The sequence below is a fragment of the Paraphaeosphaeria sporulosa genome (assembly GCF_001642045.1).
Source record: "Paraphaeosphaeria sporulosa strain AP3s5-JAC2a unplaced genomic scaffold CC84scaffold_5, whole genome shotgun sequence".
NCBI classification, from domain to species: Eukaryota; Fungi; Ascomycota; class Dothideomycetes; order Pleosporales; family Didymosphaeriaceae; genus Paraphaeosphaeria; species Paraphaeosphaeria sporulosa.
Window position 1 is genome coordinate 2646052 of NW_017253364.1, and position 22650 is coordinate 2668701.

The window sequence follows — 22650 nt, forward strand, 5'->3', positions numbered from 1 at the left end:
TTCTTCTTATCCAACGTCTTGTACCTACACGTAGATACCGAACGCAGTATATTGATCTAGCCTACCTGGGCCTCAGACATCTTGCTCGTTGCTCTCGTGACAAGCTTAGGGAACTACCTATCCCTATGTTATGTGGAGGTACCTTGTCCAGACCGTACAAGGCATAGCTGGAATTCTAATCTTAAGTCGTTGTTCCACCAGGACTAGTGGCTGAGGAAGTTGGAAATCACGTGTCATAAGTCCCTGGCAATGCTTAGACAAGATAAGCTATAATACGGTGCCAAGGCACGCTTGTGTGTGTACTATAATCAGTATGTGATTGGCTGGCAGTCCTCCAATGTACTAAGTGTCACGGTAACCCCAGGCTACCTGACAAGCATGGATATACTGCTGGCAGCAGTATATCTCAGAGGTATCGCGCGCTGGCAGCCAGCCAATAGAATAGCATACGGGTGACCCGTCTACTAGCTGATTGGTCGAATCATGGCGCTAGCTACCCTTGGTAAGGGCAAGCGACGAAGCGAGATGATAGATCCACGTTGGCTAAGAGGTGTTAAAGGAACAAAGTGGAGTGTAAATGTGTTCGATTGAAGTCGGAAGGATGACGCTATTTACACCATCGGGCACCTGCCACTTGGCGCCGCAGCACCTTCCAACAAGGAAAAGAGGACCTTTTCTCCTTATCCGACGTCTTGTACCTACACGGAGATACCGAACGCAGTAATATCAGTCTAGCCTACTCAGCAGCAATTGCTCTGGCTTCCTCCTGAATACCGGTGGACTTGCTCTGCAGTCAACAGACAAATGGTCTGTTTGGGCTATTCTTGAGGTTGCATGTCCCTCAATTTTTCTATACCATAAGCTCTTTGACCTTTTCTCTTCTTCTTTATTTCCTTTCATCTCTATTTCATACTATGGGCCAGGGAGAAGGAAGTAGTTATACGTCGAACACAGTATGAAATAGAACCATCTTAATCCCCCGTAGAGCTAGGTTCTTGAACTTCTCTCGTATTATGCTCGCTTCTGGTGCGAATATAAGTGCGGAGGAATAGAGCTGTAGTGGAGCATCAGCTGCTATAGATTGGAAGCGCAGTACAAATCGCCTAGCGTCTAGAAGGAAGGTAGAAACAATGCTTGCTGATGGCTGTATTGCGTGTTAGCACAGCACTAGGAACTTTCAGTAGAGATAGTACATTTAAAAGAGTCTCGAGCCTCTTGAGCAAGTAAACGCATCTGGTTGACTCTCTCATAAGGCTCATAATTTCGAACCAATGCAGGAAATGCTTCTGGAGAAAGACATGTGTTACATCCCCATCAGCTATCTCCTGCTGACTTTGTTCGAGATGATCGACCCAGTAGCGACACGTATACTGCAGCTCAGGTGGCAACCTACTGGTAAAGATCCCTTCGTCAATGCACGTGGGAAGCAGGTTGTCAATACAATCCCTGAGTATCGCGTCATCATACAACATGCCCTCAACGCTTTTCTGGCGCTACTCAGTACGCGGACGATACCCGGCGTGACTCTAAAAGAATTCTACAGCCTCCTTTGCACCAAGGAGTGCTATTTATGCGGTAAGTACGGCGACCTCGTCTACTTACCTATCTGGGCTCGATGATGTTCCTCCTGGCTCTATTCCAACAATCCTGCGACGAATATGATAAGTCTCCGCTCCATGACGAGAAGTCTTGACCTTTCGGAGGACTCCTTACGCGAGTTACCAAAAATAAAAACCATTCCAGGTATCTACGCCATGACTGAATCGTCCTACAAGCAACGGTTGATATGTGTACCCACTCGCAACGTAATAGCAGCGTACAAAAAGGAGTGGCCGAGCAGCGAGCCCATCTCAAAAGTCCTCTCCCAACCTCATCGAGCGTACGCCATAAATTGTATGGCCTGTTGCGCCCTGCCAAGGTACAATCCTCAGAGCCGTCAAGTCGAATACGGTGTATCTTGTGCCGGCTGCCAAGTGTTTTTGGCGGACGTAGTCAGTCGTCTTCGCCAGAAATGGGCAGGTGTCGCCCGGGACATGGTCTACTCACATCGCATGTATCTGTTTCATGGTGTGAGCAAGCTCAAATGCTATGGGATGAGGGTGCGAAGGGTACGAGGGAACCTAAAGTTGCCTTCGTTCTGCAAAGGGGTGGATCATTCGAACGATGTAGTTCCTGTTGACGAGGTTGGGTGGCAAATACCAGATTCTAGTATTTCTGATGAGATGCGCCCTCAACCCCATCGCATGATGCATCGTCGCCGCGAAAATTGCTTCCGAAAGCACGAAACCACGGGACGAATATTCCATTGGCATTACTTCTCGAATAACGCTCCCGATTGCAACCCGCATTTTCGGTTCCTTCTTCTGGGTCCCATTAATCCACGTTCTCTTTATCACCAGCGGGCCTAGGCGGATAAGAGGGGGCTGTGCGCATTTGTTGATTACAGAAACAACCTCGTTTCTTCGTCGACACATATGCTCTCGACTAGTACAAGTCTCAGGTAACCAGATTATCTGCTACATGCGTCTTACGATTTCCGGTGCCGTAATCGGACACGGGAAGTGTTCAGTCTAGAAGCTGAGGAGGATGCAGGATTATTATCGAATAGCTGAGAAAAGCGTTTGCACGGACCCCTAATGCGCGATCAGAGCTCATCCATGATTGGAAGGATGCGGGCAGCGGAAGCGGGAGACTGAGCGGGAGCAAGCCGTATGCTATGATGACGGAGGTCGGATATTCTCCGATTACATGCTCAAGCGAAAATCTTGACACATGGATGATGTTTGGGGCCTTACTGAGGAACGTTGTCTTCTCCTGAACAGGATTGTAACTTTACCCTACTCAATATTCGAGAAGGAGTATCCAGCACGTGGAGGTGGGAGTACAGTCAGCTTGTTGTGCGACTTGAAATCTTGCTTGCTTTTGACGGTGGCCTGCTATGAGAATCCGCACGTGGCGCAATGACATCCTTCACCCATACGGCTCTCTCGCACCTTAACACCAACTCAACCAGGCCACATGACCGAGAATCCCCATATGCCCAATGGGTGTTATCGGATGTGTGATCTTTGTGATCCTCTTTCGTTTTCTCTACCTTGCACCGTATTTTGATTCTAGTTTAGTTGCCTTAAGCCCACTGCTATACACCGCGATTAACAGTATTACAACCCTCTGTAAAACATATCGAATCACTTTGAAGTAAAACAGAGCCGGCGAGGTATCTTGCTTTCCATCAGCTGCATCATCTTAGGCGTCCTGCAGCTAGTGCTTACAGGAACAGCTCCTCCACACAAATCACTTTGGATGGGCAGCGTACACAGGTACTCAGTGTTTTAGTACGCATTAAGCCATTATCGATGTCTGCCGCGTGGGAAGTCCTCAAACCCGATGGCAATGTAACGTCGCTGTCAGCGGGAGCTCCGGGGGGCTGAGGAGTTTGGGGCTCGTAATAATTTCTTAATCTTGAGCACGCACCTCGAAGGGAACGGTATATAAGGACACGCAATCGCCTTTCGAAGGTTGTTACCAACAGACTGTCGCATGATTCCATTAGCCAAGTTCTTTGAGCTCATAGCATAGCCTCATTCCCGAAAACTTACAAGATGCGTTCCACTATTGCCATCTCCGCCCTCGTTGCGGCCGCTGTTGCTGCTCCAGCTCCCACTCCAGAACCAGCTGCTGCTTTGGACCCGGCTCCTCCAGTTGGTTCCTCTTGCGCTTGCGGTACACGTAGGTCAACTTCTGTCCGATTTGGCCTTCCGCTTTGCTAAGCTTTGTATAGCGCCAAACGTGGTGTACAGCAAATGCTTCTCGAAACCGGATGCCTCTTCCGTTATCTATCTCTGCCAAACAACGTGCACTTGGCAGTCGACCGGTACCGGGTGTGGATCGCCTTAGTGGGATGAAGGGCAGACGTGTAAATGAGTAGCACGTGGATACTGTGGCAAACCGTATCTGCACAGCGACGCACGGGTATTGCTGGAAAATATCTTCGGAAGTGTGCAGAACAAGTAACACTCGGGAAGGGCAAAAGTCGTGATGTATTTGAGGAAAGCGTTGCATGCAATGCTTCGTGCAATTTTCAAACAGAACCTGATGCGCTTGTTCTCTTCCACCTATACACAGTCTGAACCACCAGGAACAAACGTGCCGTCCGAGTTCTCGCATCCACATACACCATCGTCGGGATTCTTGATGCATCCTACACCTTCGCCCTCACTTTCCCCAGCATCACTCCAGAAGAACGTCCAGGCATCCGCACTGTCGGTCATGGAAGTTCCAGAATCGCAGTTATACGCCATGCAAGTGCCGTATGGCGCACCGTTGACCTTGTCATACTGGTGATCGGTAGTGAAGACGGCGAAGGTCTGCTTTGATGTGCGAGTGTTGTGAGAGCATTCGGCAGCCTGGATGGCATTGGATGTCTTCACAGCTATATGATCATCAATCCAACTTGTATCGATAATAGTAGCGTGAAACCTACGTGAGCAGCTTGGGTTGCTGGGATACTTCCCCTTGGTGTTCGTGTCCGCTGGATCGAGGGTTGCTCCGACGCTCGCAGCCAGAGCCAATAGTGAAACAAGAGCGAAGCTGCGCATTGTGGCAATGCACTGAGGATCCAAGTAGCGAGCGGATATCTAGTAGATGATGCAGGTCAAGCAATGTACAAGCCGAAGGAGCGGGTGCGGCGATGAGAGCAGCGCGTTGCTAGCGATCAGCGCAGTCATATACTAAGCCTCTTGACGATGGTCCCACCTTGCATCTCGCGTGGTAGCTGGAATAAATCCTCCGACACCCACCATCTGGGATTCTGGTGCTCCGTATTGATGAGAAGTGGAGCTAGCGTCCTAGGAAGCGGCTCGCTAATGACGTGTTCTAATCTCTCCGACTGTTTCACAGTTTCACTCCACAACACACGGACACTTTGTTGGTGGAGAACGCATCCCAAATTTGCGACACACGTACGCAGTATCCACGGAACCCCATGAGAATTGCTTTCATAGCAATCTCAGTATCCCGACGACTTGTTCGGATCTGGAGTTCGTAAAACCCGATCGTGAAACGCCGTCTTTTCGAGCGTAAGCTTTGAAAAGCTACGCCGAACGGAAGAGTATGCGAGCGATAGATATAAGTCGAGAGCGGAACCCTTGCAATTACCGGCCGAACGCAACGATACCTACTACGAGCTGAAAGTACCAACGAGCAATGCCAGCAACGATCGCAAAGGCAATGTCGTATCGTCGACCAGGGATTCATGGACGAGCAGGTACGGCTGGGAGTCGAGACTGGTGTCGTTGACGCTCTCCGTGTGGAGTTTCGTTGCGGTATTGATCGCTGGCGTTCATAAAACTTGAGCCGCCCTCTTCATGAAACGAGAATGACTCTTTGTGCCAGATGAGACTACGAAAGAGCAAGCGATGGAAGATAAAAGCGTTGAGGCAAAAGTTTGATTTGCCGCCAGTTTGTAGCTGCGAGCAGTACCATTGATAAACCACGCCTGTATAACATGGCTCCCCACCTCTCCTAACCCTTACTTTTGTCTATCAATCTCAAATATCTAAGTCCAACGCTGCGGACACAGCACTCGACGACCCAGTAGTCCTGTATTACTACAATGCTGTTCACCCTTATCGGGACTAAGTTTAAGATGCTACGCTTCGCGCAATATCTGGTAGGCCGAATTGTTTCGATGAAGTTCAAGTCTTGACTTGAGAGTAGAAGCACTTGCCGCCAAAGCCAAACGTATCTAACACATCAATGGTCTACCCACATCGTCAAACGCTTTGCGTATGAGATTTGGCGAAGTCAACAAGAAAGGTGTCAGGAATGTCACCGCGTACGTTATCCATGGAGCCAGACAAAAGAGAGTTAAGTGCGTGAACGTCCGTCAAACCGAAAATGTTGTTGAGGCTTTCGGGAAGAAGGTTGATTACTCCCGAGATTCTCGAATGGTGATGATGATGGCATACGGCAGAATGCAGAATTCGTTTTCAATTTTTTTTTTTTTTTTTTTGGAAGATGGACGAATGGCACTCAATCAACGGCAGAATTAGGATGAACAGTGACGCGAACACTGTCATACAGCTGACTCCTCAGGCAAAACCGGGTCTGGATCATTCTCAAGGTCTGTTGGTTTGCTTGATCAGCACGCAATAACAAGTAGGCAAATATCTGCTCCTCACCTTCCAAATCCAATTATATGGTCCCCTCCCCCAGTTTTCAAGATGCTTGTATCCTCGTACACATAGCTCTGGATGCGTTGTCACCATCAGTATCTTATGGCCTTTACATCACGACGTAATACTAAGTTTCAAAAGTTGCATGTCTTCTCGTTTGAGGCTGCTCTGCTTGACCCGTGTTAGCACAAAACCATGTACGACTGTTTAAGCCTTACCATTGTGGTAGTATTTATTTTACATCGACAAGCTGATTTTAATCTGATAGACATCGAAGGCTGCCATGATATGCCTTACATCTGGACAGAGCATGCTGACGGAGCCGCCGCTGCTGGTTCGAGGTTAGGCCAAAGTCCAGTTTTGCTCCAGTCCGCGGTGAGCTCAACGCCCTTGAAAGCAAGAAAATAGCCTCCGAGGTAACCCTTATAGATGCTTCGTATGTGTCTACTGCAATCGTTGTAACGTCAGTTTGATTCATCCCCAACACAAGCTGTGTAACATGTAGGAAAGGATACTCAAGCGACGATTACCGGTCCCTATGAGCGGGTTAAATATTTTGCTAGTCTCCCTTCGGTGGCTCTTGCGATTAATGCCAGGTTTGGAGTCGTTCGCGACGACGTAGGACAAGATTTTCGGTCTTGAGCTCGACCGGCAGTTGCGAGCAATTACGTCCATGGTCAGAAGGCTTGGTGGAAACCATGGGCTCCAAGTCGTGCAGGGGCATCGCCTTAGTTATTCATGGACTTTTGCGGGCGCTCTAATGCACAAATACGCACGGTAGGCTTCTGCTTATTCAGTTACGCGCCCAAGGCTTCACATGGAGTATATACCTACCGGATCGAGGAACTCGAGCTGAGTGGAAGATTTGAAGATACTGCACATGTCCTTGCAAACTTGAAAATGTCAAATTTAGATGCTGGAGGGCGGTAGATTTGAAATCTATGGGTGGGGCTCTCGTGATTGAGTGACGAGTGTTTACTTGACATGAGCGCGGATGCGTTACGTAAGCGAGTCGGACCAGAAGCAGGTGCAGCAGCAAGTCGAAACTTTTTCGACCAGTCTGATACCAATAGTTTCATTGAAGTGGTGCACTCACTGCGTGCGAATGAATTGATGCAAGCGAGCTCGGTGAGAGGTGAGAGAGGTGAATCAAGGGGAGGCATGTGCGAGGCGAGCAATGAAATGACCGGTAGACTAGGTGAGGAGATGCTGATTGTGTCCCGTCAGGGTACTGATGTCTCTACATACATACGCCGCAATAAAGCTAAGACCATGCTATTTTCCTCCCTTTGGGCAGCTCCACTTGGAACGCAGCAACGATAATTACTCGAACCAGCTCACCCCTTCAGCCTTCGCGCTCTCTATCAATCCATGAAACGCCTGTTCAAACTTCTGTGCGCAGATGCACCTATGTCGAATGACCCCGTCCATGTCTGGAAGAGTAGGTGGCACGCAATCGTTCCAGTGCTCATGATCGTATGGATAGAATCGAAAGGAAACGACTCGTGCCTCCAGATTCATCTTGACGTTGCGCATGAAATACTCGTAGCTGTCCTTCTGTATGCAATCTTTGGTGATTGCCGAGCAAACCAAGGCACCGAGTGTCGTCGACCTGAGAGCACCGTACTCCAGTTGGAATCTCGAAGCGTCCTACTGCAACGAGTAACCTTCGGATCAGGTGTGCTTTTGATAGGTTGGGTCCCGACACGGACGTCTCGCGACATTCAATAACAAAGAAACTGCTGCCGTAGTAAATTTCCTGGGCCAGAGCCGCAAGTTCGCTATTGCCCGTTGCAATGAGAGGACCTAGAGTCTTCCTCATTGCCTCGCCGTGCTTATAGCGATCGATTCCATACTGTTCCGGATATGGTACCTTGTCTTTCGTGCATCAGTTTCGGGTCCCAAATATTGATTCTTCCCTCCAGTCCTCAAGCGATTCCGACCTGCCAACCCCTGCAACAAAGCCGAAGACCCTCAAACAGCTCCTCATCCAGCGCCCATTCGATGTGCCATGCAATAGGGTGCGCATGGGGTTGATGCTCGAGCAAGGATCAATGGAAATTGCCCCAATGCTTAGCTACATGCAGTGGCTCGGATACAACATTATCCTCGGAAAAGATGTCTTTGTCCATGAGCAGTCGAACCCAGGTGTCTACGAATACACAGGGATGGGGTGGAAGACTGAAGGGACGCTTCGTCTGCTGGATGACTCTTCCCGCATCAAGGTTACCATGACCTATCCAGGCATTGAGAGGAGCTACGACAGTACCATGGGGCTTAGACTGTCGTGCATTTTTAAAGCCGCCAGGTAAACTATTTGCGCTGGAGTTCCATTTATGTGTCGAGGAAGTGGTGGACGGCAAGGAGTTGTCTGCAAGATCCGCTTGGTTCTATCGCTAGGATGGTTCAGAAGAAGGCAGTTAAGATAACAATACTTCTAAAGCTAGAATTTATACGTGACTTTGCTTAATTATCTTAATACTCTTATACTTTCATAGGCGCCTTTAGGTACCTGAACGAGTGACGTCCTGCTTGTTCTTTAATGCCTCCGGGATCTACGCATGACAGTGGGTTGCGAGTAAGCGACGAAGCCAATCTCCGGAACAGTCGTTCAATTGAAATGCCTGTATGGTATCACTCAGGTGGGGGATACCAGTATTACCGGTATTCAAACAGTCGTCTCTTCCACACCTTCGCTCATCATCTCCCGCAGTTGTTCTGCGTGCAGATAGTAACCTCATGGATATACCTGATCTTCCCGCCCTCCACTCTCACAAAATTCGTGCTACTCGTCCCATTCGGCTTCTTCGGATCCAAAAACGGGAAGTCATTGAAGATACTCACAGCTCCAACCTCTTCATCCACAACATAGCGTCGATTCTTCGCACTACGCAGCGTCAGCAACAATTCCCTCACTCCCCAGCCCCAAACAAAACAGGCAAAAGAAATCTGTAAACTCACCCTCCGGCATCCTTGAACTCCTTTGGAAACTCCGGCATCTTGCAATTCGTCGTGTAGCTCCCGCCCTCCAACCTCGCACACGGACTCCCGTACGGTACGCTGACCTTCCCGTCCGACCAACTATCCAGATACTTATCCCCCGCCGCCTGTATAACATCTCGCGCATCCCTCTTCCCCTCCGGGATATCAACCCATACCTCGTCTTTCGCCTTGCTCAGGCTCGCCTGCGCATTGAACAGCCAATCTCCCTTGTCCGCGACTATGTTCTCAATGCGCGATATCGCGGCCCCGTCCGCGGTGAACAGCATGCGTGTCATAATGACATAGGGATGTGACCCGGTTGCGGAGATTATCTCGGTGAAGGTGGCGCAGAGGGTGGTGTCGTGCAGGGAGCGGGAGAGGTCGATGGGGACAGATTTGGTGAGGATGGAAGAGGAGAGTGCGAGGGCGGCATCGTTCTCGATGTAGGATGTGTTTGGGGAGAGGGGGAGGGCGGAAAGATTTCCGGCGGTTTGGGCGGCGAGGAGGGCGGTGGTGGCGGACTGTAGTGTGGAACGGGAACAGGCGGCGGTTGCGGTTGTCGCGATGGAGAGGAAAGTGAGGGACGCGTAGGGTAACATGGCTGCTGGGTTTCTTCAGTGGTTGGATGGTGCTCGGAGGTGTTGCGATTGCTGTGAAATTTAAGTGGGTATCCGGGATTTATGGAGTGGAGGAGTGGATGCGACACTTTGTTGCTGTTCATCCCCCACATTTTAATATCGCATGCATGTTCGCAGACCCTGCGTGCCCGTTCTACAAGATTTAGCCGCAATATGCTAGGGTGCCCAGAGCGTGAAGATGTATATTTGATAGTGCTGCAGTTTTTGGAAGAGGAGACGGGAGATCGGCAGTCGGCATTTGGGCTGAGAGAGTGGGTGGTGGCCGAAACGATGAATGTGGATGTGTGATGTTGACATAGTCCCTGCACGTATCTAGTCTGCACTGGCTGGTTCTGCAAGTTTTCTCGAATCCAAACATCGTGACAATCTATTGTGGTGTATTGTACGGGTATTCGCGGGGTCGCTGAATGCACAGGAGGGATCGGTCGGTTGTGAATAGGCACGCACCTACCTGGAAACGCCTTCCTTCTCATTCAATGCTTCGCCTCTCTTTATCAAGCTTTCGAACCAGCTGTTGAACTCCTCCCTCATCTCAATCGGCAGCACATGCCCTTGATCCTTGATAAAGTGCTTCTCGACTTCGCCTTCTTCCCAGACATCCTTCTCTTCCTCGATACCGAGCCAATTCTCTTTCCCTGTCCTTCCCTCACCCTTTTCCAAGCCTCGCCAGACGACGGCTCCATGTGGAAACGTAATCATGCGATCTTTGGTACCGTGCACCACCATGATGCGGGTTTTTCCGATAGTGTTGGCCATCGTGTGGAGATCTTCCGGACTTTTATAGTGCAGCCAGGCGGCAGCTGCCTGCAAGATGAAGCCGCCTTTCTGGAAATAGTCCGGATGCGTGCGCTTCCACAACTCGTTTGCGGCAAAGCGATCGCCGTTCGTGGGAAAAGGCTTGACAACATGCTCTAGCGTGTCCGGAGCATCCAGCCATTCCTGAGTGTATAGATTGCGTTTCACATTATCTATTTGAACGTCGATGGCTTTGGGGATGAAAAGATTGGCGCGAGCGTAGAGGTTTTCCAAGAAACCCTAGACAGCGTCAGGTATACGCACCGTTTGGTTATGATCTAGCAAGAGAATCTTGCTCGAATCAACTGGGAATCAATCCTTACCGTTGTTCGGAATAGTCCGGCTGCTGTTGACAATAGTGAGAGGGTGCAAATGCGTTCAGGGATCAGCATCGCCTGTCATTGTCAGCTTTCATGCGATGCACAACGGCTTGCATCGCTCAGGCGATAAAAAGAGGAGGCTTTCGCCAAGTGCCTCTGGACCAGTGGTGGAGCGGAGCGGATAGCCAAGCATTGGTGATATGACAGGGGTCCCCACGTTGATACGCGAAAGCGTTTCACTGCCAAGTGTTCTGCCTCATAATCGCCTCAGGTGGAACCACAGCCGCTCCAACGTGCCTGACCGGATAGCGTTCAATCCGAGATCCGAGCTCGTAAAGGTTCTCCGTGCGCTGAAGCACAGTCGAAGCAGTTAAGAAATAATTGGAATAACAAAGGGACTCACCATCTCTTGCGCAATCATGCCCCCCATGCTGACCCCCACAACGTGGCACTCCCTTTTCCCGGTCCAGCCAACGTGGTCCATGACCTCGATGACGTCTTTGGCCATCTCGGACGTCGAGTAGCGGAAAAATGGCTTGTCCGACTCTCCGATGCCACGATTGTCAAGCGTAAGGACAGAGTATTTGTCGCCTTGTATATGTGCGAAATCTTTGGTCTGCCGTTGCCAGGCATACTTCATGCCACCGAGGCCCATTACAAACTACATTCTGTGAGTCAGAAACATAGGGTTGGAAATGGAGTCTCAATGGTGATGTCGTCGAAAAAGGGTGTGGAACATGTGGTAGTGATGAGACTGAGACACAGGGACTGCCGACTTGAGACGGCCAATGCGACTGAAACAAACAAGTCGTACTTGTCGCGTATTCGCTAGTCCTCGACTGGCGAGGATTGAGGCATGCGCGCTCGTACAAAGACTGACAAATACACCTGTACGGTGTGCCTATTCTGGCAATTGTCCAGACCGCAATATATGCAGGACCGTTATAGATGGAGGGGGCGACAAGATAATAATGGGAGGATAGACGTACGACAAGGTGGATGTTACCATGGCCATGGAGTTCGTATGCTATGTTGAGAGGGCCACCTCTGCCTTGAGCAACGGCAACTTTGCCAGCCAGTGTCGGTTTGAGGTCCCATATGGTGTGTTCATACTCGGGATGCTTGGGCAGCTCGTCGGCTGTCATAGGCTTGGATGCCATGTTGCCAAGGTTTCCTACTCTTTGTCAAACCGAGTTCCTGTGGAGCGATTACTAGCTGTGCCTCTACCGCACACTCGTCAACGGCGAGATGAGATGCAGCAGGATGGGATGGCATACGAAGCGAGGGTGGCTGTGCCCGTTGGATAAAGTTAGCATGGTTTGACGACGGCGCAGGAGGTATGGCACATCCCGGTTTCAAACGCAGGGCACGCCAAGAGCTACTGCACGAGGGCCAAAAGGTTCACGTACCGTCTATTCTCGGCCGCACAAAAATACGGGCGCGTAGAAACTGCGAGCTGCCTGTGGACGGAGTGTAGGGTGCGGACGTCGGTATAGAGTAGGCTGCGCTTTGGTAGCGAGGGCGGTGATTTCATGTGCCCGATGCGCCTGCATCGTTCCCTGAGCTGTGGCTTGCACGCTTCTTTGGGCGCGGCGCGTTCCCACTTTAGCTCACCTTACGAAGCACAGCGGGACCGTCGGACGACATCGCGCGCATCGTCCTTAACGCCGGGTGCCGTTGAGAGTCACGTCCCCGGCCGCTGCACATCGGCTGCGTTTCAGGCCTGGACAAGCCCTCTACACTCTGCTATCAAAACTCCACAGCTGCCCGCGCAGGCCCCCCAATTGACAGATACGCCGCACCCATTCCGCGCCTGCATTCGCGATAGATGTCCGCCATGGATCAGACCAACGGCTTCTACGGCGGGCCGCCGCTCATGAACCCCCCGCCGCGCATCTTTGGGAGCATGACTGCAAATGGCTCGCCCATCCCCGCAGGATTGGCTGCAAGCATGTTCTCCGCCGACGACTTGGACGACGGCCACGACCAGGGCGACCCCAAGAGGCGCAGGATCGCACGGGTACGCGCTGCACAGACAGGAGCGACCGCTGGAAGCGAGTGCTGATTCACACAGGCATGCGACATGTGCCGCAAGAAGAAAATCAAATGCGACGGCAAGATGCCCGCCTGCACCCACTGCTTGAACTATAAGACCGAGTGCATCTTCACGCAGGTGGAGAAGAAGCGCCAGCCGCCGAAAGGGTATGGACCACGCCGGAAGGGAAGGAACGGCCCATGGCTGACACACACAGCGCCAAATACATCGAGGGCCTCGAGAACCGACTTGCTCGCATGGAGTCGCTAATGCGCCTGTCGGGCGTGCTCCCCGACGACGATGATGGTAGCACCGATCTGGCTACCTTGGAGAAACGGCTAGCAGACCGAGCTAGACAGGGCGGGACACCAAAGGTACCAAGTCCGCACGAAAGAAGAGCATCTTCGGTGCACGCATCAGCGGAGCAGCCGGATGGAACACCTGCCACACAGCCGGGTCTTCCGAGCCCACGAAGTGGCACAGCGTCGCCAGAGCCCGAGCCGGAGCAGCAGAACGGAAGCAAGACCGAGAAGGACGAAGATGCGCTCGCAGAGATGATGTGCTCGCTCGTCACGAACAATTGCGGTGAGACGCGCTACATTGGATCATCCTCCGGCTTTTCCATCTTTTCACCAAAGGGCATACAATGGGTCAACGACAAGACTGGAGACGACTCGTTCCAGGATATGATATCGACAGCCGCAATAGAGGACAACAAGTGGATACAATGGCGACCCGACGTGTTCCAGGACATCTTCAAGCGGCGAGTCTACCGCCAACTTCCGCCCAAGGCCGAAGCGCTTTCTCTACTAAAAGACTACTTTGAAAATTTCAACTGCATGTTTCCCCTGTTCCACGAGCCCACATTCATGCACTTGGTCGACAAGCACTATTCGAAAGACCCGTACGAGGGTTCAGGGTGGTGGGCTAGCTTGAACGTCGCATTGGCCTTTGCGCATCGCCTGAGGGTCATGAGCAATCTGGTACCGCAAGAGGAAGATGAGAAGGCATGGCAGTATCTTAAGAACGCTATGAGCGTACAAGTGGAACTGACGATGCGCAACACTGACCTTCTTAGTGTCCAAGCACTGCTCGGGATTGTAAGCTAGCCACCGTCGGGTCAATGTGCTCACGTGACTAACCTTGACAGGGTCTATTTCTGCTTGGCACGCCCAATCCCCAACCAACATATTTCTTCGTAGCAGCTGCTATCCGACTATCGCATAGTATTGGGCTGCACAAGAAGGGGTCAGCCTTCAACTTGAATACGTCCGAAGTCGAGCAACGAAAGCGAGTGTTCTGGATAGCTTATATGTTGGACAGGGACATATGCCTACGATCTGGTCGACCACCAATCCAAGATGACGATGACATGAATGTTGAGCTTCCCAGCGAAGACCCTCCAGATAATATCGGCAACATTCCACTAGCCGATGGCAAAGGCAAGATGAATCTGTTCCGCCTGATGTGCACCTTCTCCATCATTCAGAGTCACGTATACAAGCGATTATACTCAGTGAAAGCTACAAAACAGACCGATGGAGAACTTCTCAACACTATTGGCGAACTCGACAAAGAGCTAGAGACATGGAAAGATGAGATACCGCTTGAATACAGGCCGGAGCACGACATCAAAGCTTCGCATACGCCCCTCATACTCCACGTTGCTGTGCTTCATCTGGGTTACTACAACTGTCTGACCACCATCCATCGTATGAGTGTCCATCACGGCTACTGGACAAGTCGTCTCTCCAATTTCGCTATCCAAGGCCTTAATGCTCGGCCACTAAACCCTCGTGTCTTTATGTCGGCCCAGCTCTGCGTACAGGCGGCACGAGCATCAATACATCTCCTCAAATACATCCCCAAAGGTGACCAGTCCTGTGTCTGGCTCATTATCTACTTCCCTGTCACGGCGCTCGTCACTCTCTTCGCAAATATCTTGCAGAATCCTCAAGATACGCGCTCAAGATCGGATCTCAAGCTCATGAAGCTTGTTGTCAGCTTCCTCAGCTTACTCAAGAACGAGCAAGGCAACGGAAGCGTGAAGCGCATGCTGAGTGTGTGTACCGAGTTCGAGCGCATAGCCGCGATCGTGCTCGACAAAGCGGACCGCGAGCATGCATCAAGACGAAAGCGCAAACAAGGCGACAGTGAACAGGATGCCGAGATCGCTGCCACCGAACGCGAACTACTTTCCACCAGCCGTAACGGACCGCAATCACCGCCCCAGAACCCAAGCCCGCAGCCAAACCCACAGCAGGATCAAACCATGATATTCAACCCGGATTTCCACGGCTTTAGCGAGGTACGTCTCTCCCTCCTTTCTCATGAGCACATGCTAATTCCACCCAGCCCTTCCCCTTCTCACCTAACTTCTCCCACGCTAACCTCCAACAACCCTCCCACCTTTCTGCCAACTTCTCCCCCTCCCTCGCCACCTCCATGCTCCCGCAAACCTCGTCCCACCCCGCACACATGCCCATGACCTCCATGGACGGCGTCATGTCCATGGGCACCACCTTCGACCAGACGTTCAACAATGTGCCGCAGGACCTGTGGAAGATGCCCATGACGCTCGAGTGGGACTGGGCGGATATGACGGGCACGGGCGGCTTCACGGGCGGGTACGAAGAGGGGATTAGCATGAATGGTGTGCTGCCTGATTTTGGGGGTGATAATGGGGGTCATGGGACGAGTGGATTTAATGGGAATGCGATGAATGGGGGGCAGTGAGAGGGTAATCATGATTGAGGGTAATGGAAAGGCGTTTGGCAGGGATCGAATGCCTTGCTGTGTAATCGTCAATGTATATTGCAAAGGTTAGGTTGTTGGGGGAACAAGGGAAGGCCGAGGCACGGTGCAGGCATATGTGTATTTGTTCACGACGTTACGTTTGGGTAAGAAGGTACTTTGCTCTGTTAGTTTTGATGGAGCTGTATGAATACTGAAGTCTTTTATCGCTTGGTCTTCGTTCATCTTGTCCAGAGGCGTCTCTGTTGTAGTTGAACGGTGCAGGTATGGCTCGTACAATCTGAGAGTAGTTGGTCGTACGAACTGGTAGTCTGCTGCTCGAGTTGGTGCTGATCTGATCTTTAGGCCGGAGGAAGGGTTGACCGTGTGTTCTTTTTTGAGTGGGCGTTTGATTCCCCATGCTGTCTCTTTTGGGACTTCTGTCCTGCTTTTGGTAAGAGGTGAAAGCGGCTCAGGGCAACGAGGGCGCCGTACATAGATTCATGTAGCCTAATAGAGCAGACTTTTTTAATTTGAGTGTAGGACCTTGATTGTATATTAAATAAAAAGAGCAGCCGGGGGAGCCGGCTACGACGCAGCTGAGATTCCCGCTTGATTGTATCTCGGCATGGCTGCGCCGTAAATCTTTGGTCGGTGAAGCAACCTCGCCTGACCCAAGATCGAGATAAGCGCTCGATATTGTGACTACTAAACCATATGGCGAGCCAACTATTAAACCTGTATAGAGTAGCAAGCCTTGTAGCGAGAGGGAGCCTTCATGAGTCGTCGAAGACGTGTGATGCCCGCAGCGGCACAAATGACGTCCGAGGCTATAATCAGCAGCGATACAACGGCGTACGCGTCAGAAGTCATACCTTCCGCGCACGGCACTAACTCCTTTACACCATGTCACCGAGCCAAATTGGCGAAAATTGCTTGAGCAGCGAACCCCTGATCACCCTACCAGTCCATTCATTAAATGCTTTGTACCCAAGCCCTTCCCTCAAAAAGTCACAAAAGAATGCAAACCATGCAGTACAAGAAGAGCTTAACTACTTTTATCAATGACAATGACAATGACAATGATAGCGCGAGGCATACCAAAGCAAAAGTCCCAGACGTCGGAGAGCCGTGCCCAACGCCTCGGACGGGGGTATAATCAACTTCAGTCCAGTCCAATTAGAACGCGCATCCATCCGAGCCTCTCCAAGACGCGTCCAGTAAACATGGGCTGTGTCCCTCTCTCCGCGCTGTGTTATGACTTGACCACCTCGACCCACCCCTCTGCGTTCCGCTCGCCGTTGTCTGCATCGCCAACTCGGAGCTCCCTCGCCATCTTGTCCTTCGTGCCTCGACGAAGCGCGCGCTCACGCACGCTTTTTTCGTCCTTCTCGCACTCCCGGATAGACTCGGCAATCTCCACCTCTTCGAACCGCGCATCTTGGAGATTTTGCTTCTGCCACTGCGCGTGCTTCTGGCAGCGCTTCTTGAGACATATAGACTCGGACGCGGCTGCTTGCTCGTCGGACATCGGCATATCGGTGTCCTCGCTGTTGGCAGGAGGGATCTCAGCAAGCTGATCCGACGACGGCGCAAGCGTCATGAACTTGAAGCTCGCCTTGCCTATCCTGCTATTTCGCCAGATGAGAAACTCCGCGTCTGACCACGAAAGACGCGAGTCGTAGCCGCAGAGTTCTTTTGCTTTCATTTTTTCGCGCTCGGCGATGCGGGCTACCTGGTCCTTGACCATGCTGACGAACTTTTCACGGTCTTTCAGGACCTCAAGGCGATCTTTGAGTTGGGATTTCTCCTTGTGGAGGGCGTTGAGGCGTTCGGTTTCGCCGGCTGTAAGAGCGAGACCGTCGTCTGCGGGCCGTGCGCCATTGACGCCGTCGAAGGAGCCTTTAGTAGGTGACGCCGTCCGTGGAGGTGAGAGAACGCCGGCACCGAGACCCTTGAAGGCTTGGATGTCCTTTGCTTGGTCGATGAGAGCCTTGAGGTCTTTCGCACGCAGAACCCCGCCGAGGGGAGTCGGTTCTTGGTCATCGTCTGAGGTAGGTTCTTCCCCGTTCTTACCGCTCTTTTTCTTGCCCTTCTTTTTTGGTGCCTTGGCGCCCGCCGTTCGTTGTACTTGCTCGCTCATGAAAATGGTTCCGCATTCTTCCGAGCAGTATTTACTCTCTTTCCCTTTAGCAGTACGCGCAGGCTTGCGGCAGCCGTCGCGTCGGCACATGGGTTTCCAAGTTGTCTGCCCCCGGCCCTTCTCTTGGCATGACGGACAGATGAATCTGTCCACTAGTTCTTCGTCTGCCTGCTCCATGTCGACACAACCGCCGTGGAACCAGTCGTCACAGCCGCCGTCGCAGGCTATCATCCACCTGTGGTTGTCTGGCTTCCTGCATATGCAGTACAATTCGTTATCGGACGACTCGCCCTCATCATCGGTAGGGTGTACTTGGGAGGAATGATCGGGCGCCGGCGATGATCCTGCAACCGGTGTGCCTGTTTGTGAGCCCTTCTTGCCACTCTTGCTCTTCGCAGTCTTCGAAGAGGGTGTGACTGATCGCGCGTACCCATCTCCTTCAGTATCGAGCCTTCTTTTCTTGGACGGCGGCTTTTTTGCTGTTGCAGTGCCCTTCTTCTTGATCCCCGATGCACCGGACGGTGCAGGGCGTTTCTTGGACGGTGCAGGTTTTGACTGCTCGGTGGGCGAGGTCACGCTCTCGGCGACGCTGGCATTCCGTTTTGCGCGTAGGCCCAAGTCGCTTTGTTTTGCTATCTCAATGGCCTTCAGCGTATCGGGGTCCACATTCTCCGATGTGATGGACTGCCGATGCTCTACTGACTGCGTGGGAACGGCGGAAGACAGACCCTCTTGCGGCGCAGAGGCCTCACGCGTCAATGCAGGCGGATCATTTGTATCGTGTGGTGACCCGGGCACGCGGATCTGGGATGTTGTCGGCTCGTCGCGTACAAAGGCCGGTCCGCGAATTTGCGTTTCATCGCGACCCGCGCTCTCACCGGGATTTGACGGTGGCGACACCACCTGCGAGGCGTCGTGGCCATGTGAGACTGGCGGTTCGCTTATCTGGTCCTGCAGGCTAGTTGAAAGGTTCTGAATGGGCGCCAGAACGGGCGCGGGCGATGAGCGAGCCAGTGCTAAAGATTGGCGACGCTGTGCTTCGGGCGAATTGGACCCGTGATGGTACTGCTCGAGTGTTGGGGAGTGCGCCTGGGGCTGCTCGATGGGCGGCGAGGGCTCGACGGGTGCTGCGTGGGAGCTAAAGCTGCTGCTGCGGCGCGGTGCGTGTGTAAAGGCGGTTGGCGATGGGAGCTCGCGCGAGATGTACTGCTGGCCGCTGCCCAGTGTTGCCAGGGCTGCAAGTGCGTCGGCGGCGTCGTAAGTGGTAGGCGCGATCGAGTGCTCGGTGCGCGTCTGCTGGTCGCCCTGTTTGGCGTCTGAGTTGAGGAGGGAGTCGATGCTGCTCATGGTGCCGGTGTCTACGACGCGAAGACCATGGTCGGAATTGGTCATGGAGCGCGAGGAAGGGCAGAGGCAGCGTGTGCGGACGCGAGGTGAAAAGGTGCAACGGCGACGGTTGGAGAGGAAACTGAATCTGGGTCAATGATGGGCTGGTAGCTGAGCTACGACTTGGCGGTGGGACCGAGGGCGGCGCCGCTCACAGCGACAGCGGCTAGTTGACCTCACGCTCACGGCATGTCCCCACGCCCATGTTGGTGGCATCGCAGCACGCTGACAAATGCCTGGGTATCTCATGGTGTATCCTGTACTACCTGCATGTCGGCACACACGTGTGGCGCATCTTCGACTGCGACGCTCCCTATCTCGACTGGCAACCCTCACCCGTCGTTCGCATCACGCCTAGTCGTCGTCTGAGTCCCGTCCACGTCGTCATTGTCTTCCCGAACGCCGCTCGATGTTCTGCACAGGCGCAGCAACAGGCTCGCCGTCCACAACATCCGCTTCACCGTCCTCGGCGAGCCCAAGACTACGCGTTAGCCGTTCTTCTAGATCCTCGACATTATCGCCATATACCGTGCGCACGAAATTCGCCACGCCATGTTTACCCACCTCGACCTTTCCACGCGGTCCCACTATATAATCCACAAGCTCCTCCCCGCCCTGTGTTTCTTTGACCTTCACAATGTAACCGTCCTTGGCCATGCGCGCGAGGGCTTTGTCTGTAGTATCGATTGGTGTCGTGTCTGCGGCATTCATGCGCTTCATGAACCGATCGAGCTTTCCCTCGGACAGCGTGCCGCCGGACAGCAATATCAGGGAGATGACAGTGCTGTATAGACCAATGTACGCGCTCTCCAGGTCGGGCAGGTCGGGGTCGTTGTCTTCGAGCGCCGGCGCCATGCCAGGACCCATGACAGGGAGGCTACGATACTTTTCGGGGAGGATGTTCTGCAATACCCAGATGTTGCTGTTCTTGGCTTGTGATTCTGAGCCTGCGGCCGCTGGTAATCGTCAGATCGGACGTGGAATAAAGTAACCCAGTGAACGCACCGCGCTTCTGGCGTAATGTGACTTTCTCTCTGTTGGGTAGCTCCACCATCCTCATGCCAAATACATCCATGAGATGTGTGTTTGCGGCCGCAAAGACCTCTTTGAATGCTCGCGAATGCGACCCAAGCACCTTCTGAGCTACATCCTGCCGCTTTATGGGCGTTCGGGAAAATTCGCAGGAAAGTGCATATCGAACCAGATTCTTGGACAACTGTGCAATGCTTCCGCTGCCATGGTCCTGCTCTGCTTCGTCTACTTCATCGTCGTCGACGACCTGCGTTTGCCGCCGTTGCGTGGGAGTAGGTTCGTCGTCGTCGTCCGCTATGGGCTACGGTGATCAGTCCAAAACACCATAAGGATTTCTCTTGCTCACCGCTCTCCGTTTCCGCGACAAGGCTGCCATTGTGTGAATATTGGACCTGGCAGAGTAGTGAATCACTTGAATGTGGGGCACTGCGCGGTCAACGCGACTGGACGCGTTCCGTGCTAAACTCCGCCCTTGGCGCCGACATCATTGCCCGCTAGTCAAGACGTCCATCATTCCACCTCTACCTATGCGGCCAGCCCATCGCCGCAACAGAACACCATGACAGCCGTACGCCTCACGGCCCGCCGCCCACTCTTTAGGTGTCTCAATTCGCCTACGCCCCGCCCACAGCTCCGTCGTCTAGCTCAACAATCGAAGCCCCAGCGAGAATACCTTTCCGACCTTGAATATGTCTCCGTGCACCGCGCTGAGGCACTGCGCCTGGCGCAGCTCAAACGAAGGCGGAACTGGCTTGCACTGGGCGCTGCGCTGTCAATGATTGCGCCAATGATCCTTGTGCGCTTCTGGGACCTGCCACCACCAGAAGAACAAAACCAGGATGACCAGAAAGAGAAGAAAGAAAGCAGAGGCGTCCTAGACCTCATCACTCCACGGCCGACACAGACCGACTCACCCCGCGCTGCAGTCGATGAGTTTCAGGGCAAGAAAGTTGTGATAGCCCCAGGAGATAAAGTCATCGCCGCGCCTGTGGACGCTGAACACCCCATGGCCACAGATGTAGACACCGTAGAGTTGGTCGAGACCGGCACATCGTACGTGCCGTACTTTCCCAAGACGATTACGCTGCCCGTTCCCACTGGGCCCGAAGCCGTCGAAAGCGAAGCAGAATATCAACTACTCGGCCTAGGTATCCGAAAAGTCTCCTTCCTGCGAGTCCAGGTCTACGTCGTTGGTCTGTATGTGCGCAGCTCAGATCTGCATATCCTGCAAAACCACCTTATCAACACGGTCAACCCTACCGCCTCGGCTCTGATCCCTGGCGAAAAAGAAGACCTGAGGAATGCTCTGTTGGACCCACAAAGGAGCACAGAGATCTGGGACGCGATTCTAGCGAGAAAGGGCGTCGATGCGGTCGACATGGCATTCCGTGTCGTACCAACACGCGGCACAGACTTTGCACATCTCAGGGACGGATGGATGCGCGGCATCGCCTCGCGCACAGACGAAGTGCGAAAGCGACAGGCCGATCTCCTCCGCCAGCAAGCCACGGAGAACAGGCAGATCTCCTTGCCAAAGCCAGTGGAGGAGGGCGAGTTTGGAGATGAGAGTTTCGGGCTCGCGATGAAGGAGTTCAAGGGCCTCTTCCAGGGAAAGGGCAAGGCCCCTAAAGGCAGTGTTCTGACACTGACGCGCGGTAAAAACGGAGAACTCGGTGTATGGTATCAGCCTACCATCAACACGAAAAAGGGGGAGAAGATGGGTGAGACGACCAAGCTGGGAAGCGTGCAGGACGAGAGGGTCAGCAGACTTGTCTGGCAGCTCTACCTTAGCGGTCAGAACGTGAGTTCAGAAGCGGCGAGGAAAAACATTGTAGATGGATGCATTGGTATTACCGAGCGGCCCGTCGGCACAGTGGAGGGCAGAGTGTTGTAGGACATATTCACATCGAGAGAGCGACCTGGAATCATTGTACTATAGTCTTTGTACTGAAATACCCACCTCCGAGCTCGCCGTACACAGGATGCTGATGAGCTCACATCTGACCTTGAATCTTTTTGAATGGAAGACCTACTTTGTTGGGAACCACTAGTCACGCATCTACCTACTGCAGTGTTATTGCTTCGGAGGCATGCTTTGAATAGGAAATTTGTTCGTGGAATTGTTACTTAGTACCCACACAACCTTTCTCTCAAACAAGACTGCCGCTGGCCAGACAGCGCAGCAGAATGAGCTGCTTGACAGTAGCGGTATGGCTGATAGGTGGGTCTTCCTGTGTCGGCAGCAGAAGCTCAGCAACATTTCCCTTACTCTCACAACGCACGGAAGATCCTCGTCTTGGTCTTGTCGTGACTTGACTTGAAGACGGCCAAAATTGACCGATAACCAATGAGCTCCCAGCAATCTTACCAGGATAGGTAGTCGGGCGATCGGCCCGCCGCGTTCACCTCT

At 52.7% G+C, this 22650-nt stretch overlaps 7 protein-coding genes across 7 annotated transcripts; 3 read left to right on the plus strand and 4 right to left on the minus strand.

Moving 5' to 3' along the window:
- Positions 1-1470: 1470 nt before the first annotated feature.
- Positions 1471-2501, plus strand: CC84DRAFT_1245575 (uncharacterized protein; the record flags this gene model as incomplete). The annotated part of the gene is made up of 3 exons (XM_018184186.1): positions 1471-1500; positions 1544-1575; positions 1667-2501. 3 exons carry the CDS (start codon positions 1471-1473, stop codon positions 2406-2408), a joined length of 804 nt encoding a protein of 267 aa, XP_018036715.1. The 3' UTR covers positions 2409-2501.
- A 1614-nt stretch (positions 2502-4115) lies between these two features.
- On the minus strand, positions 4116-4632 carry CC84DRAFT_1146382 (uncharacterized protein; the record flags this gene model as incomplete). Its single annotated transcript, XM_018176552.1, has 2 exons — positions 4484-4632; positions 4116-4432 (listed from the first exon to the last, which is right to left on the minus strand). The coding sequence occupies exons 1-2, from the start codon at positions 4596-4598 to the stop codon at positions 4116-4118; spliced, it is 432 nt and encodes a 143-aa protein (XP_018036716.1). The 5' UTR covers positions 4599-4632.
- A 4092-nt stretch (positions 4633-8724) lies between these two features.
- On the minus strand, positions 8725-9757 carry CC84DRAFT_1259557 (uncharacterized protein; the record flags this gene model as incomplete). The annotated part of the gene is made up of 2 exons (XM_018184921.1): positions 8725-9063; positions 9138-9757. 2 exons carry the CDS (start codon positions 9755-9757, stop codon positions 8877-8879), a joined length of 807 nt encoding a protein of 268 aa, XP_018036717.1. The 3' UTR covers positions 8725-8876.
- A 231-nt stretch (positions 9758-9988) lies between these two features.
- CC84DRAFT_1164636 (alpha/beta-hydrolase) lies at positions 9989-12134 on the minus strand. The gene is made up of 4 exons (XM_018178525.1): positions 11901-12134; positions 11315-11572; positions 10915-10986; positions 9989-10831 (listed from the first exon to the last, which is right to left on the minus strand). Exons 1-4 carry the CDS (start codon positions 12069-12071, stop codon positions 10244-10246), a joined length of 1089 nt encoding a protein of 362 aa, XP_018036718.1. The 5' UTR covers positions 12072-12134; the 3' UTR covers positions 9989-10243.
- Positions 12135-12522: 388 nt separating this feature from the next.
- On the plus strand, positions 12523-16147 carry CC84DRAFT_1164637 (uncharacterized protein). Its single transcript, XM_018178526.1, has 5 exons — positions 12523-12931; positions 12986-13113; positions 13164-14046; positions 14097-15254; positions 15302-16147. The coding sequence occupies exons 1-5, from the start codon at positions 12749-12751 to the stop codon at positions 15680-15682; spliced, it is 2733 nt and encodes a 910-aa protein (XP_018036719.1). The 5' UTR covers positions 12523-12748; the 3' UTR covers positions 15683-16147.
- Positions 16148-16934: 787 nt separating this feature from the next.
- CC84DRAFT_1176368 (uncharacterized protein) lies at positions 16935-20283 on the minus strand (the record flags this gene model as incomplete). Its single annotated transcript, XM_018180216.1, has 4 exons — positions 16935-19290; positions 19545-19689; positions 19769-20164; positions 20214-20283. The coding sequence occupies 4 exons, from the start codon at positions 20281-20283 to the stop codon at positions 16935-16937; spliced, it is 2967 nt and encodes a 988-aa protein (XP_018036720.1).
- Positions 20284-20726: 443 nt separating this feature from the next.
- CC84DRAFT_1164639 (uncharacterized protein) lies at positions 20727-22278 on the plus strand. Its single transcript, XM_018178527.1, has one exon. The coding sequence runs from the start codon at positions 20800-20802 to the stop codon at positions 22132-22134; it is 1335 nt and encodes a 444-aa protein (XP_018036721.1). The 5' UTR covers positions 20727-20799; the 3' UTR covers positions 22135-22278.
- The last annotated feature ends 372 nt before the right edge of the window (positions 22279-22650 follow it).